General features: G+C 38.5%; 1 protein-coding gene across 5 annotated transcripts in view; it reads right to left on the reverse strand.

Moving 5' to 3' along the window:
• MYO5A (myosin VA) overlaps positions 1-17207 on the reverse strand; it is a 197152-nt gene that overhangs the window by 77352 nt on the left and 102593 nt on the right. For all 5 annotated transcript variants that reach the window (XM_073877020.1, XM_073877019.1, XM_025883595.2 and 2 more), the window contains exons 10-16: positions 14437-14702; positions 13480-13561; positions 8820-8960; positions 6720-6845; positions 5898-5981; positions 2637-2798; positions 1336-1433 (exon numbers count right to left, since the gene is read on the reverse strand). In XM_073877020.1, the coding sequence (XP_073733121.1) occupies positions 1336-1433; positions 2637-2798; positions 5898-5981; positions 6720-6845; positions 8820-8960; positions 13480-13561; positions 14437-14702 (959 nt within the window). The remainder of the gene's footprint in view (positions 1-1335; positions 1434-2636; positions 2799-5897; positions 5982-6719; positions 6846-8819; positions 8961-13479; positions 13562-14436; positions 14703-17207) is intronic.

The raw sequence follows: 17207 nt of genomic DNA on the forward strand, positions 1-17207 counted from the left end.
CCCATTGCCTCCGGAAAGCGCTTCTCGGCAATCAGGAGGATATAAGTCTTTCAGAACTGCCCTGCATCTAAGGCAGAACCTCAGAGGGCATCATTGGCAAGGGGTAGGAAAATGAGCACTCGTACCCTATGCAGTGAGAGTGGGACTTACAACCTTTGGTAAATGTGCCTAATCTGACCCACAAATTCCCCTTCTAGAAATATATTATCCTAAGAAGATACTCAGGCAAATATACAAGAATGTTTGGCAAAATGTATTTATCATAGCATAGTTGGAACGGTCATCATTTAGGGAATAATTTAAATAAATGATGACATATCTATATGATGAGATACTATGTAGTCATTAAAATGATGATGTGGATTTTTATTTACTAATATGTAAAGCATCCACAATTTATTAAGTTAAAAGCAGATACAAAACCACAATTACAGCACAAGCCCCTTTTATTAGTGTCTCTCTCGCTCGCACACACACACACACCACAGCAGAGAAGAAAGGGATATTGGTTGGTCAAGAAGGATGTATGTGAGTTAATACCAGTTATCCCTTAGTGTATAATGAATGTTTTTCAATTTTTTATGCTATTTTATATTTTTTAAAACCTGTTTTTACAATGCATGTGCATTACTTTTAAAATTAGCGGAAAACTGCCATTTTGAGGAAAAAAAGAAAAACTTCCCCCTCATACATTGTATTTGATGTAGGGCAAGACATTTGGTAATAGTAGACAGGCTGTGATGGTTTCAACAGCTGGAAAGTAGCAGAGAGAACTGTGAACCTTCGCCAAAGCAGCCTTATTCCACCGGGCTCTGGTTTTAACTAATGCCCAAATTAACAAAAGCCCAGAAGGATCTTGAATTAAAGTAAATTCAAAACAGAAAGTAGAACTAGAAATGCCGGGCGCCTGGGTGGCTCAGTCATTAAGCGTCTGCCTTCGGCTCAGGTCATGATCCCAGGGTTCTGGGATCGAGCCCCGCATTGGGCTCCCTGCTCCGTGGGAAGCCTGCTTCTCCCTCTGCCCCTCCCCCTGCTTGTGTTCCTTCTCTTGCTGTGTCTCGCTCTGTCAAAAAAATAAATAGACTCTTTAAAAAAAAAAAAAGAACTAGAAATGCCTGGTTGACCTCAACTTTTAAAATCTTCAAAAGGCCAGCTACGAATTTATTATCACATTCTCCAAAGGAAATGAAAACTTAAAAAAAAAAAAATCTATTAACTAGTGATTTCCCTGTACAAGACATGAAGATTTACCCGAATATTTTTTTTCCTTCTGTTAGTATGGGAATCCCTATGAGACTCGGATGCTTCTTAATTCAGTAGTTGAGAAATACTTACGTGAATGGGAACTTGAAGTCATTCGGTTTAATGCAGCGTACATAGTGAGGGGTAGTGGCATTGAGGGTCTCCATAAGCAGGTGAAGGGAGTTTCGGAACTGCATGAAAAACAGAAGAGAAAGGGCCATCAAGTTTTATCAAAATCGATGTTGTAAAAACAATTTAAAAATTTTTCCAATGACACTAATGGAGATTTGGAGATGATTCTGCCTCCTGTGAACTTGACCCAGCCTCAGAAGGGGGCTGCTACTAAATAAGCATATAGGGCTTTAGGTTAAAATTTGCTTAAACTCTGCCGTTTATATGCTTATTCTACTAAATATACATTTGTTCTCCTCCCACCACTTTTCCTTGCCACTCTTTTCTACAGACTTATTTTCTTAGAGCTGTTTTAGGTTCACAGCAAAATTAACTGAAGAAGGATTTTCCATACACCCCCTGCCCCATCGCAGGCACCAGCTCCCCAATTATCAGTACCCCCAACAGTGCAGTACACTTGTTAAGACTGATGAACATGCTCTGACAAATCACAGCCACCCAAAGTCCATCACTTACGTCAGAGTTCACCCCCTCCTTTAACATAGGCTCCTGTAGCTTTCTGTTGTGAACTCAGAATTTTGACTAAAAATATAATCTTACTTGAAGAATATTAAGTCCATTTATCAGGTACACTGGGAATTCTGCCACAAGAGACTGAAAAAGTAGCAGGTGACTTCCAAGAGCGCAAGGAATGAGCAGGAGGGTGGGAGAAAACAGCCACCTTGGGGCTACCAACAGCGACATGAGGTCAAGCCTGGAGGCTCCAAACCTGTGTTGGGCCCTGCTTCCTATTTCACCTGGGCACACGGTCCCACACATGGGAAAGCAAACTGACTCGCCTCCTGTCCAGAGCCCCCAGCCTTGGTCAGGAACTGTGCATGTGTGTAGTATTTCCCACGCCCCAGAGCCGAGGACATTGAAGAGAGTGCTCTGCTCCTGCACTGAGGGAGCTGGTGCTCTGTACAAATACAGAGAGGAAATGGCCAGAGGACAAACCAAAGGCAGCAGTGGTCTGCGAGGGAGGATATGCACTATAAAAAACCAGACCTAGAGAAGATTATTTTGGGACAGGCTTAAGCAGAGTCATGGGTCTAAAGCTGGGTGGAGAGAGCAGGAGGGGATGGTGTTACGTGTTCTCATAGTAAGAGCTCTAGCCTTTCCCCACCTGAGGACCCCACCTGGGGGACTGACAGAGGAAGACCTGAGGCTTCAACTGAGCTTGAGGGGAAGGAGCCCTGCAGTGGCAGCTCCCCAGAACTCACCTGGTGCCCTACTGTTTTCTTGTGCTCTTTGGCCGCCTGGCCTGGTCTGCCTTTGGTGGGCTTTGCAGGAATACGAGTGAGGGGCATTCGCCCTGACGAGGTGGCTGATGTTGGACTGATGGCCTTCTCATCATCTTGAAATAATTCTGGTAGCATCTTAAACTGAGTCAGAAACAATAAAAGATAATTATACTCTAAATAAACTCAAGTGTAAACCTTCACAGAAGACTTGGAATCCACAGGGCTTCCCTTCCTTCAGTAACCCTTTCCAAAGTCTCATTCGAGAAATAATCAATATCTGTGTTAGGAAACAAAGACATGAGAGGAAGGTGACACCAATGCTACAAAAATATAGGAGGAAAAAACGCAGTGATTATATCGCCTTCTTTGTGGGAAACAAAATCAAAACTACTCCCCTAACACTTGAAATCCTAATCTACAGAAAATGGCCACTATCAACATATTACTGGTCTTGAACTACAATTATTTTATAAGCAAAACACTAATGGAAAGTCCTATCTTATTACTTCAGTTCCACAAAATATTTTATCATCATGCTTCATTTGTCTACCTACTAACTCAAATGGTGAGCACCAGCTAAACAAAATCCACTGAAAATCTCAGCAAGAAGGGTGTCACAAACTAATTCTCCAATAAGATTAAAAAATAATCATAAATTAATAATTTTTGGAAAATAACACAGATTTATAAGGAAAAAAATTAAAAACCCTGCTCTTGTCCTGTATCCTTTTATATTTGTTAAGGGATTGATAACTTGATTGCATAATTCCTGCAATCCATTTTGTGTTGTATCAGATTAGCACTATGAAAGATTATTAAAAGATCTGGCATTTAACAAGTGGATAGATGGTATTAGTCAGTATGGAAGGGAGAAATTTTATGGAACGAAAGAGACTTCAAACTAACCTACAGGAACATCTTGACATATGTATATATCTTTTCAACAGTGACACATTCCGCATTAAGTAAATCCTTCAAATTAAATTACAACTACCTATTATTTGTCTAATAATTTCAGAGTATCTTCAGAAGAAATAATTTTCTTAGAACAGTGCTTCCATTAAAAAACGAAATCACAGAATTTCATTTGCTCTTAATGTGTATTTAATCATAAGGGTAATTTAGGAAATAACTCATGATGTATAAAATAAATTGTTATACAAAACATACCAATAATGGTTGCTTGCTACACAAATGAATGTATCCCTTTTACAGAAAAAATAATATATTCCAGCTTGGTTGGCTATAAAGAGGAAAACATGTTGCACCACTATCTTGTATTACAATGTTAAAGCTGTGTTGCAAAGGGGAAAAATAAGAGTCTCTAATAGACTTGATTTGAAAACCCAAGCTATGTGTATCATGCACCATCCCCCAGCTCCAGCTGCAACAATGCTACAAACTGCAATTACTCCAAATGATTCCTCAGAACCCATAGCTACCTTGTGATAATTAAGGATCCACTAGCCAATAAGAAAGTTAGTCAGAAGAAAGACACGACTGATTACGGGTACCTGGGGAATAAGAACCTGTGAATGTTCCATTTAAGCTAAATTACCTAGGCAGAGTAGTGACACTAGAATTTTATGGTTTTCATCACTATTCATAAATAGAAATAATTTATAATCTAACTGAATAGTACTCCGGGATTGGCACTAGGAGAGAATTTTCTCCTATACATCAGTCCTATAAGCTATAAAGCATTAATGCCCAGTGCTTATGAGTGTAAGTAAAAAACTGACAGACACTTACAGAACTCAGTCATTATTTTTCTGAGGGTTAAAACTGGAACTTAGTCTTGGCCAACAGACACATGAAAAAATGCTCAATATCACTCGGCATCAGGGAAATACAAATCAAAACCATAATGCGATACCACCTCATACCAGTCAAAATGGCTAAAATTAACAAGACAGGAAATGACAGATGTTGGTGAGGATGTGGAATATTACTCAGACATCAAAAAAAAATGAAATAATGCCATTTGCAACGGCATGGAGGGAACTAGAGGGTATTATGCTAAGTGAAATAAGTCAATCAGAGAAAGACAATTATCATATGATCTCACTGATACGTGGAATTTAAGAAACAAAACAGAGGACCATAGGGGAAGAGAGGAAAAAATAAAACAAGATGAAACCAGAGAGGGAGACAAACCATAAGATGCTCTTAATCATAGGAAACAAACTGAGGTTTGCTGGAGGGGAGGGAGGTGGAGGGATGGGGGAAATTAAGGAGGGCATGTGATGTGATGAGCACTGGGTATTACATAAGACTGATGAATCACAGGCCTGTACCTCTGAAACCGATAACACATTATATGTTAATTAATTGAATTTAAATTTAAAAATGTTTATAGAATATTCCCACAGAACTTAAAAAGACTATCTCAGAATAAACTAGGAAAACAAAAGTGCTGGTCAGTAGTCTAGATTCACATGAGTAATTATAGATTTTTAATGAATATCTGAATATTCATTTTGTTAAACTAAGTTTAGTTTCAATTAATTTGAGTGCATAAGGCCATGTTTCCAGTGCATCCATTTAAAATGATACAGTGGGGCGCCTTGGTGGCTCGGTTGAGCATCTGATTCTTGATTTCAGCTCAGGTCATGATCTCAGGGTCCTGGGATCGAGCCCCAAGTCATGTGCCCCACTCATTGGGGAGTCTGTTTGTCTCCCTCTCCCTCTGCCCCCCAACCCCGCTAGTGCTCTGTTTCTCTCTAAAATAAATAAATAATTCTTTAAAAATACATACATACATACATACATACATACATACATAATGCAGCAAAAAACCTGTTTTCTCTCATAGTCTCTCACAAAGGCACAAGAGAGTCTAGAACCACTGTGGAGACAACAATTTCACATAAAACTGAAAGACAACATTGCATAGTGGTTAAGAGCAGACTCTGAGCCAGACAGCTTGTGTTTTAATTTGGCTTGAAAACTTATTAGCTATGAAATCTCTGTGCTTCAGTTCCCTCATCTGTAAAATGGGAGGAATGATTATATCACCTCATTATAAAAATTACATGAGTTAACATTTGTAAGGCATTTAAAACAATACCTGACACACAGTTATGTATTTGATAAATTAAAAACTAATAGTAAATCTGATTTTGTTAGAAAAATCATTATTGTTAAAAAACTAATGCTTAAAAAAAACAAAAAAACTAATGCGTAAGTAATTAACACTTTAATGAATATATCCTGATTACAGAAAGCCTACATTGTTACCTTGCTGGATTTCAGAACTTTGATTTGTTCTTCAAAAACAGTGTCTTTATTCTTTTCCAAAAAGCCTTCACACTGGTATTCCACCTGAAAACACATGCAAAAATCTTCTTAACTAACAGACTTTTGAACAAATATTATAATCATTAACAACAAAAATATATTAGGTTCAGGCTATATGACTGGTTCTCAGCAAATTGGTTATCAGTTTTATTCTAAGAAGCCAGTACCATTCTTGGGAAGAAGTATGTTAACTCTAGAGTAAGACTCCTCAAATACTGCTTTTCCTAGGGAACAGTGGTAGGGCTAACTAGTGATGGTCTAAAAGATTCCCCCAAGTCATAGGTAAGCAGACTCCTAAGAAGTTGACTGTCTTCTCCCATGCTGACTCAATCAGTCTCTATGCTAACCCCTCCAAGGTTTTCAGCAATCTGATGCATCAACTGTAATCAAACACATTAACATTTCTACACTGAAGTATGCAAATATCCAGCCTAAGTGAGATAAAGACGATACAGAACCTCATGTTAGTTCAAGTCAGAGATCAGGTCTAGACATAAAATGAATTATGAAGACTTTTTAGTTTTGAGTTTCTTGGATTTCAGAATTATAGAGGATTGCAGGCTCATATTTATTTCATAATATAATTCCATTTAGGTTAAAGGAAGAGAAAACCAACAAAGCAACACTGAAAAATACTTTTCCTCTAAGACACTAAAGAATGCAAGTTTCAGCAAAGATAAAAATGATATCTCTTGACTATCAATTTTTTTCCTCTTTGAACTTAAATATTCAAAAAGAAAAAAGATAATAAACATTCCTTACTTTGTCAGCAAAATGTTGGATGATGAAAGCTTTGTTTGATAGACGGGGCTTTTCAAAGAGTGCACATTTGTTCAAATGTGTGTTGTACAATTTTTGGGCCCAAGTGTCATCTGTGCCCTTAGGCATCTACATTCAAGGGAGAAAAGAAACAACAACAACAACAACAACAACAAAATAAGGTGAAAATTGTTATAAGGCTCTTCTGAGGCACCAACCAAAAGACCATTTTTTGGCTTTTCTAACAACTTTTATACGCAATTAGGAGCTCATTCCTCTCACATCACTCTGTTAGATGCCAAAACCTAATTACTAATGAAAAGCAATGACTGCGACCTTCTTATGGATGACTCAGCCCAATCTTTGGGCAACTCAATCTGTCTATACCAGGAATCATCAAATAAATATTCTACCTGCTTTTAAAACAACTTCACAAATAAAAGATGAACTATCATGATTTTATGTGTGTGTGTGTTTTTCTTTAGGTAAGCTATATGCCCAATGTGGGGCTCGAACTCATGACCCCCCAAGATCAAGAGTCGCACGCTCTAGCGACTAAGCCTGCCAGGTGCTCCATATCAGGTATTTTCTTAAATTTGTTAAATAAAGGTAATATATGCACACAGTGAAATATTTTCATAATTCAGAAAGGTTTAAAATGAAGAAAATATATTTAAAATAAATATAATTATATTTATGGCCACTAGGTTCTTACTCATTTTTGTTATTGTAAAAATGGCCACACTTACTTCTTTTACATATATATCTTGGGTACTTTTGCAAGTATATTCATAGGGTGAACTCCAGCAGTTCCACTGTTGGGTCCAAAGGTACATGTGCTTATAATTTTGATGAATATTGTCAAATTTCCTCAAAAATATGCTGTATTAATTCATATCCTACCATAAATGAATGGTATTATCAAATTTAAACTCACCTATCTGGGGCGCCTGGGTGGCTCAGTCGGTTAAACGTCCGACTCTTGATTTCAGCTCAGGTCATGATCCCAGGGTCCTGGGATCTAGCCCCATGTTGGGCTCCAGCCCCGTGTTGGGCTCCCTGCTCAGCGCGGAGTCTGCTTGAGATTCTCTCTATCCCTCTCCCTCTGCCCCTGCCCCAGCACACGTGCATTCTCTCTCTCAAAATAAATACTAAAATCTTAAAAGAAAAAAAAACTTGCCTGTCTGATAAGTAAAAAGCAGTATCCCATTTTTGGTTTGATATGCATTTTATTTAATTTCAAGTGAAACTGAGCATTATACTCATTCTTATTGTTGTAGGAAATCTGGATGCTTAGGAGATCAATCTATGGTATAATTTATGACATATAAACTAAAGAGGAGTTAAGAGAAAGGATAGGTTATTTGTCTAAGATCACTCAGTTAGCAGTAAAGCTGGAGATCCATTATTTTCCCAACATGTGGGTCTTCAAATATTAAAGCTAACACTCCCTTTCTACCATATATATCAGTGATAAAGAACAAGCAGTCAATTTTAAAATCATGGATATTTAGGACTATTATTTAAAATATCTTTTGTACAATTTCTTGCATTTCTTTAAATATGTCATAACACTGAACAAAAAAGTACCAAATATAACAAAGGTGGCTAACATTGGTAAGCAGTTGTGTCTAATGTCAATTTTTCACATAACTGAGAAGCGGCTGAAAAGAGAAAGGAAATTCTCCAAGTTTCTTTTTTTTTTAGATTTTTAAAAAGATTTATTTATTTGAGAGAGAGAGAGAGTGCAAGTGGTAGGGGAGGGACAGAGGGAGAGGGAGAGAATCCTCAAGCAGACTCCCTGCTGAGCACGGAGCCTGACGTGGGGTTCAATCCCAGGACCCCAAGATCATGACCTGAGTTGAAATCAAGAGTCAACCACTCAACCAACTGAGCCACCCAGGTGCCCCAAAATTCTCCAAGTTTCGACTATATTTAGAACCCTTTGGGTCTAGTGACCTTTCAGAATGCAAGTATGGTGATCTCTCACTCGTGGCCACCGTGACACCTCATGGTATACTAATGAATCTCTGCTTAAACCCACTGACCTCTGACCTTGACATATCTCTTGATAGACTAGGTACGTCAGAAAATCATATTTACCTTGCATTCCTCATCCAGCAAATCTAGAATGCCCAGTTTAGATTCTATAAGATTAATGCAAGGCTGATTATCATAAAAATCTATGAGTGTCCATGGAATTTGTTCCTTCATATATTCTTCCTGTTCTAATTTGAAGACATGCTGAAATGAAAAAGAAAAAAAAAAACTGGCATTACTGTATCATTATAAGTAATGTTAGTCAAGAAACAACATTTATAGAAAACACTCTAAGAGGATACAAACATAATATGAGATAGTCCATGGCTTCCGGCAACAATAATCTTGTGGGAGGAACATGTTTTACACACGGAGAGTGATATAAAAAGCAAATAAAAACCACAGATAGTAAAGCCTCAGCTATATAGGATGCTTGGTAAACAAGTAAATCTAGGTATGTAGATGTGTTAAACAGCTGACAAATGTAGGAATCTTCAATTTTTTTTATATGTATACATCCAACACTGCACAATATACTTTTTGGCCTCAAATTATTGCACAGTGCTGCTAACAATGCCTTAGCTGGCCTTGGACTATGCAGAGCAGATGCCCCTTAGACTACTGAACCATGCCGGGTGACGCTTACAGCACAGCAAAGTAATTCTCTTAAGGTACAGTGATGTTGAAGTTCACGTGCCTCAGAATTAGATAACAGTGTTTTATGTCTGCCTCTATTATTTTCCAGAGTCAGGGGATCTACAGCTCAATTTTCTGAATTCTACATCCAATGCTGCAAGCAGCTGCAACAAGGACCAATCCATTGCTCTTTCTGCTAAATGTTTTAGCCACCATCCTCACCATTGCTTCTAATCCCCATTCGCTCATTTAAACAAAAATATATATCGACCGTCTACTATGTGCCAGTCACTGCACACCATTAACAAAGTAGATGTGGGTTCTGCCCTCAGGGAGTTTAACTAGTGGGAAACACAGACAGAAATCAAATAATCACAAAGAATCACAAACTGTAGTAATTTTACAGAGGAAAATAATGTAAGCTATGAGAGCAAGAATCCAAGAATCGTCATCCAGTTTGGATATAGGGTGGTGAGGAAAGGCTTTCCTCCTATCACTCCTTCCTGTGTGATAGGAGCTCTGCAGATGAATGATTGTTAAGTTAGTCTAGATGGAAGGGCAATCCAATCCCTGATACAGTTCTTGCTTCAGGCTGCCCAACCAATATAGCAACCCACAACTTCTAGTGTCTATAAGATGTTAATGACCTCTACTCTTTGTTCTTGGGGATTTCTGCTTTCCTTTGTTCTTTTGTGTCCCTTCTTCTCTCAGATATTTTGATGCTTTTTCTGGAAAGAACAGCCCCCTGTGACTTTGACCAAACAACACATATTTTCTAGGACCCGAAGACCCATGAAACTAGGTGTCACCAAGATTTCTGATACATATTCTCCTTGTGCACTTGGAACTTTCTCACTTTATTCTGTACTTATTATAATGCCCCTCTTGGCTCATTTGCAGCATTTACCAGCTGCAATAAGCTTCAGCAATTTAAAAAAAAAACAAACAAAATGGTCACCCATATGAATATTTATGTCATGTTGATCAGAAAGCAAATTTCTTCTGCTCTTATGATGAATGAGAAGGCAAACAGGGCACGTGTCAGCAGGATGCCCTGACTGATGGCACCAATATTTTCCAAAGCAATGAGCCCTGTTCTTTTTTTAATTCAATAATTTATACGCAATCTCCACACTGACAGAAACACTGATCCAGATTTTAAATAGAGTTTGTTTCTTATACACATTTCTATGCCTAGTTTGGAAAAGTCCATGAGGCCTCAGAAATTTTGGATACTCAATTGTCAAAAAGACAATGTGGGCATGAGCTAGAGATCCTTGGTCAATATGTAATGACTGCGAGCTGTAAAAATGCCGATCATCATGTTTTTCATGCCCCCTGCACCACCCATAATCCCTGCCAACGGAGTGGCCCAAAGCAGCCAAGTTCTTTACTGGGAAACCCCATCTTCCTAGTCACAGCTAGTCAAATGCTAGAGATCTGTGATGGAAAAATGAATGAAGTTAACCAGATTCTCTTTCTCAGGTGTAAGAATTTTGATATGGGTGAGAGGAGAGGGGTGCCTGGGTGGCTCAGTTGGTTAGGTGTCCAACTCTTGATTTCAGCTCAAGTCATGATCCCAGGGTTGTGGGATCGAGCCCCGCATTGGGCTCTGTGCTTGGTGTGGAGCCTGCTTCAGATTTTCTCTCTCTTTCTCTCTCTGCTCCTCCCCTCGCTCTCCCTCTCTCTCCAGGGCCGGGGCAGGGGTGGGGAGAGGATGAGAGGAGCAATCCAACCACTGCTGGGTTCACAGGGAGCCTGAAGTGATTGAGGAAGCAGAAACCTTGAGAAAATATATACAAAATAAAAGGGAAGAATAAGTCATCTGATAGTAAGAGGGAGTGGAGCAGCTATGCAGAGAGAAGCTAAGATGCAGTATAGTGTGTGTGTGTGAGAGAGAGACAGAGAAGGACAAACAGCCTTGATAGAGGCAGAGGGAAAGATAAAGAGAAACAAGAGAGTCAGAAACACACATGCAAAGACATGGGGTGCTTGTCAAACAGACAGATGAGCCAATCCCTAATGAGGGCAGTGTTGGTTCCTCATATTTACAGTCATCTTGTGCCAAAACATACTAGGAAAGAGCAGGGGCTGTGGATGATTAAAGTATTAATCTCAGTAAAACCTTGAAAAAGATAATGCTCAGTTTAGTCTCTGATAGGTTTTTATTAATGTTTCTTATGTAAAGATGAGAAATACACCAATCACATTCTTATGGAAACAGTCATAAGCTTAAGGCCTGAAGATCACCTCTGCATTATTTCACTGTGCTAAGTAGCTTATTAACTTGCTAAATAAAGATGGTCCAAATTTTCATCAGAGTATATGCAATATTTTTTAAAAAATCAAACAGTCTGGGGCGCCTGGGTGGCTCAGTTGGTTAAGCGACTGCCTTCGGCTCAGGTCATGATCCTGGAGTCCTGGGATCGAGTCTCGCATCGGGCTCCCTGCTCAGCAGGGAGTCTGCTTCTCCCTCTGGCCCTCTTCTCTCTCGTGCTCTCATTCTCTCTCTCTCAGATAAATAAATAAAATCTTTAAAAAAAAAATCAGTCTGAAGGTTTGATGATGACAAGCAACAATACCTTGTCCCATCCCTCAACCCAGTCTCACTCTCTGGAGGAAGCCATTTTTAACTTCCTTAGTTATTTCTTCTGATATTTACCTCTAAAGAATATGTTTATCCACTATTTTTTTATGTATTCGTTGGAAACATCATCTATTGATTTCTTGAAGAGACAGATGAGGCTAAATTCATATATATCACCTCTCTACTGAGACCCTCCCCAGCCCTCCCAATATTACTACTTTTATTTCTTCTGATTTTTACTAATTTTGTAACTTAAAATACCTTTAAATTTCTATTTTTTGTTCATTAACTATAGACCATGCCACTTGTCCTCTCTCTTTATAAAATGAGGATACTAAGGGCTCTTTTCCTGTCCTTCAGCTCTCTTCTCTTCCATCTTCACCTTCTGTGGGTGACTTTTTTGTTTTTTGTTTTGTTTTTTGGGTGACTCATTTTTAAGATTTTATCTAGAGAGAGACACAGCGAGAGAGGGAACACAAGCAGGAGGGAGTGGGAGAGGGAGAAGCAGGCTTCCCGCTGAGCAAAGAGCCCAATGCAGGGCTTGATCCCAGGACCCTGGGACCATGACCTGAGCCGAAGGCAGATGCTTAACAAATGAGCCACCTAGGCGCCCCTGGGTGACTCATTTTCAATATCCTCTTTCATCAGTACTAATAACCATCCCTAATCTTGCACTTAGAACTGTACCTGGCATGTGTTGATAACTTTACATATCCTAACTCATTTAATCTATACAACCATATTGCAGTAGGTACTATCATCCCCATTATACAGATGAGGAGACTAGGGCCCAGGAGGGTCAATTAACTTGCCCAAGGTCGCATGAATAATCAATGCAGAATGCAATTCCAACCCAAGCAGTTTACTTTGGAGGTCTATGATCTTCACCATTACAATCTACTGCCCCTCATTTTTAAATATCCTGAAATTCCCCAATACCATGATAATGCTTGATGATATTTGATATTACTACTCCACAAGAGCCATTCTCAAAATATTCCCATTGCCACTGTTGTGGTGAATGTCTTAGACTATTGAAAAGAGAGTATATAAAATAGAATATGTAAAAAAAATACATAGAAAAGAGAGTGCGTTCTGATTTTTCATGCTGGCATCTTGCGTATACAGCAAGTAGGAGTTAAGATAGTCTTCACTCTACAGGAACAACACACTGAAGGATATCCTGGGCTCCAAACTTCAAACTGCCTATGTTACTACCTAACACATTCTCTGCTTCCATCACTCAATTTATTTCAACCAAATTTTTACTATTCCCAGGTTGTAATCTGAAGATCACCTTGAATCCTATCTGGGCCATACACCTTTCTTTAACATTGCACTCATTTATTAATCATAAGTTCCTCAGCAGCTCAGCTGTTCTAAAGCCCACATAATAATTGCAATTTACAACCTCATTTCAGAAACTAGACTTAAAACACAGAGTGGGAATTCAAAAGAATTAACTTATAAGAGAAATTGGTTGAAAAAGAAAATTCTTACCATATTGAATTGTTGTTGTAGTTTTTCATTTGCATAATTTATGCAAAACTGTTCAAAACTATTTATCTCAAATGTTTCAAATCTGTAAAACCAAAAATAATATGTGAAGAAGAGAAAAAGAAACAAACAGCTTTTTAAAATATTCAAAATGTGCCCATTAGAAAGAAAGAAATGGGAAATTTCTCAACATTTTGAAACCTTTTTTCCATATCAGTGAAGATAAAGGTTTATAAATCAGTAACATGGAATCTATACCCAGCAGATAGGCATCAGCCACATAGCAGAGAGATTTTTTTAAAGGCTCCAGCATGCAGAGGTATGTATATATGTATTTATTTATTTTATTACTATTTTTTTAAGAGGTATTTAACAGTATGAGTTTTTGAGGGCTAATTCATCCCCAGGTGGGGAACAATCAGAATTATGATAAACCTATTGCTCTTGTCAATTTACAGATTCAGTGTCTAAATATTCACATAAAAAAGTACTGGGAACAGAGATCTCATAGGTTCTTTTGAAAAACTAAACAATAAAAAAAATTAGGCATTAAAAAGCAGAAATGTATAGGAAAGGTATTAACAGCTAAAGGAGGGTACCCAGAGGGGCGCCTGGGTGGCTCAGTGGTTAAGCGTCAGCCTTCAACTCAGGTTATGATTCCGGAGCCTCAGGATCGAGGCCTGCACTGGGTTCCCTGCTTATCTGGGAGTCTGCTTCTCCCTCTGGCCCTCCCCCTGCTCATGCTCTCTCTCGCTCTCTCTCTTTCAAATAAATAAATAAAATCTTTAAAGGAGGGTACCCAGAGAAGGCAAACTAGCAAATGAAATAAGATTTTTAGAAATGCTCTTCTAATTTTTTCTCCTTACCAGTAGGAGACAGAATCTAGTACCCACTCAGAGTTACTAGATAATCTCTAGAAAGAAATGCTCTGTGGCTGACCATTAAGCCAAATACACTTACCCGTATATGTCCAGTACTCCAATAAAAGAGTGTTGTTTGACAGCAGAATGGAGGGCCTGATTGACATGATCTACAATCCAGCTAAAGAGCTTGGCATAAATGTGCTTGGCCAAAGCATCACGGGCATTCGTGGCCTGAAGCTTCGAGATGGGCTTGATATATGTCTCTGTGGCGGTAGCCAGTTTCCGATGGCAGAGCCAGTGACACATCTCTTCATAGTCCACGCCCATAAGGTCAGAGAAGATGCTGAGAGGTTCATGCTTGGGCTGACAAAAGAGAGTGGGTTATTTCCTATGACCAAATCAATCAAATAAGAATTTACTAAAAAAACACTAACAAAGAAGTAACAAATAAAACCCAGCAATTTCTTTGTTATAACGAACACGCAGATCACTTGAAGCTGGTCGGTGATAATAATCACAGTCATCCATTAGACCAGCATCTAGACAGCATTTTATAACCTCTTCTAGGGCTCGTTTCACAAACTACATCTTCTTTTGTCTCTTTGCTGTTATTTGTTTGTATCTGTCTCCAGGCACCTTCATTCAGTCAGTTGATTAGAAGACCTGTCAGCTTGTCAACAAATATTTACTGAGTGCCTACAATATGCCAGTAAATAAAACCAAACATTGCCCCTATCTTCCTAGAACTTACAGTCACTAGGAGAAATGGATATTAGTCAAACAACTGCTCCCTAACATGTAAAATTACTGCAGAGAACAAGGTACTATCCTATGATTCCATATGAAAGGAGTGTGCTCTACTCAGGAGGCAGGCTCTACTCCATATGAAAGGAGTGTGCTCTACTCTGTTGCCTTGAGAAACAGAGTTGAAATCTGAAAGATGGGAAAGTATTAACTCGGTGAAAGGGGGAAAAAAGGATCTTCAAGCTGAGGGCACAGCTGGTATAAAAGTCCTGTGGTGGGAGAAAACTATAGTATGGGGGACTAACGCTGAGTGAGGGAGAAAATATCTGAGATGAAGCCAGAGAGACAGGCAGAGGCTACACCATGGCTGATCTTTATCCTGAGAGCAAAGGGAAGCTGCTGAAGGGTTTGAAATAGATAACTTGAGAGTTATTTGCATGACTTCTTAGACGAGAATGATTAGAATCTCTTTAATGACTTATATATCCCTACCCCCACAAGGTCTTCCATAGGCCTTGCATTGAGGAGACATTCAATAAAAACTTTAGTTTGATCCACATGAGTGCATTGTATTTGTGAACATCTTCACTCACATGTTTCAGTTGACTCTGATGACATTCCTGGGGAAGAGCCAGGATGAACATCCCTATCACTATATGATTGAAATCCAAGAGGACAGCTTGTCAAACATCACACGGCCAGTGTTTGTCAGTGTTGTCATTAGAACCTGGGTGTCCTGGCACCCTCACCTCCTGACCCTTCCCACTGAAGCAGTCCCTTCCTTCCTTCATCTCTCCTCCCAAGTGATCAATTCAGATACAAACTAGCATCATTACCAACAGCATGCTACAGCTCCCTTAAATAAGCAGCTAATTTCATTTGTATAAATATGAACGATTTGACCTCAGTACTCTCTAAACATACTCTATTTGAATGGCATTACCATACTATTAGATCGTGGCTGTAAACTTTTTTGTTCAAATTTTCTTTACTTTACTATTTTTAGACTTCTTCATTTATCTCTTCTCTTTATCTGAGAGAAGTCAATAATCTCCCACTATGATAGAGCTGTCTATTTCTTCTTTTGGGTTTCTGTTGATTTTTGCTTTATATATCTTAAGTCTATGCCATTAAGTACATGAAAGTTTAGAAGCATTACATCTTCCTGATGAATAAAATCTCTATTATTACATAGTACTCTATTTACCTCTAGTATTGCTTCTGGTCCCAAACTCTATTTTGTCCAATATCGATATAGGCTCTGCCAGGTTTTTTCTAGCAACTATGATGTATCTTTTCTAAACTTTTTATTTTCAAACTTTCTGTACCTTTATGTTTTAGGAATGCTATTTCAGAAGTATATAGACGAATTCCTAAACCAGTTATCCAGTTGTTATCTAGTACTCTAGTTCTATATTTTTAGGGGGAACAGGGGCTGATGATTCTCTTTACTTTTTTTAACTTTTTCTTCTGAACTAATTTTAGACTAAAAGTTACAAGAGCAGTACAAAGAAATCCCTTCACCCAGATTCCCTAAATATTAACATTTTACCACATTTGCTTGTATCATTCTCTCTCCTTCACATACATGTACATACACATTAATTTTTTAGAACCTTTGAGAGTGGAGTGGGAGAAAAAAAAAAACCAGAAAACCTTTGAGAGAAGTTCCAAGCATGATACCATTTTAGTCCTAAATATTTCAATGTGCAGTATCACCAAGAGAATTAGAAAATTGGCAATGACACAACTCTATTTAATCTAACCTATAGATCTAATTCTTTTTCTGGTTGATCTAATCAATCTCTGCACAGGAGTGGGGGGATATTTTTATAGTCCAGGATCGAGTCTAAGTTCATACACTGATTTTAGTTGCCATGTTTCACTAGCCTCCTTTAATCTCAACAGCTCTTCGCTCTTTTTTTTTTGTCTTTTGTGACCTTGACATTTTTGACTAGGATGTCCCTCAATGCAGGTATGCATGACGCTGCCTCATGATTAGATTTGGGTCATGCCTTCTCGGCAGGAATACTAGGGAAGTGATGTTGTGCTCTCAGTTCACCATATCAGAAGTTATATAATGTTCAACAGTCATTTCTCCAAAGAAGACATACAGATGGCCAA

The sequence above is a fragment of the Callorhinus ursinus genome, unplaced genomic scaffold (genome assembly GCF_003265705.2).
Source record: "Callorhinus ursinus isolate GAN/ISIS: 27379988/994484 unplaced genomic scaffold, GSC_fseal_2.0 scaffold25, whole genome shotgun sequence".
Classification (NCBI taxonomy): Eukaryota; Metazoa; Chordata; class Mammalia; order Carnivora; family Otariidae; genus Callorhinus; species Callorhinus ursinus.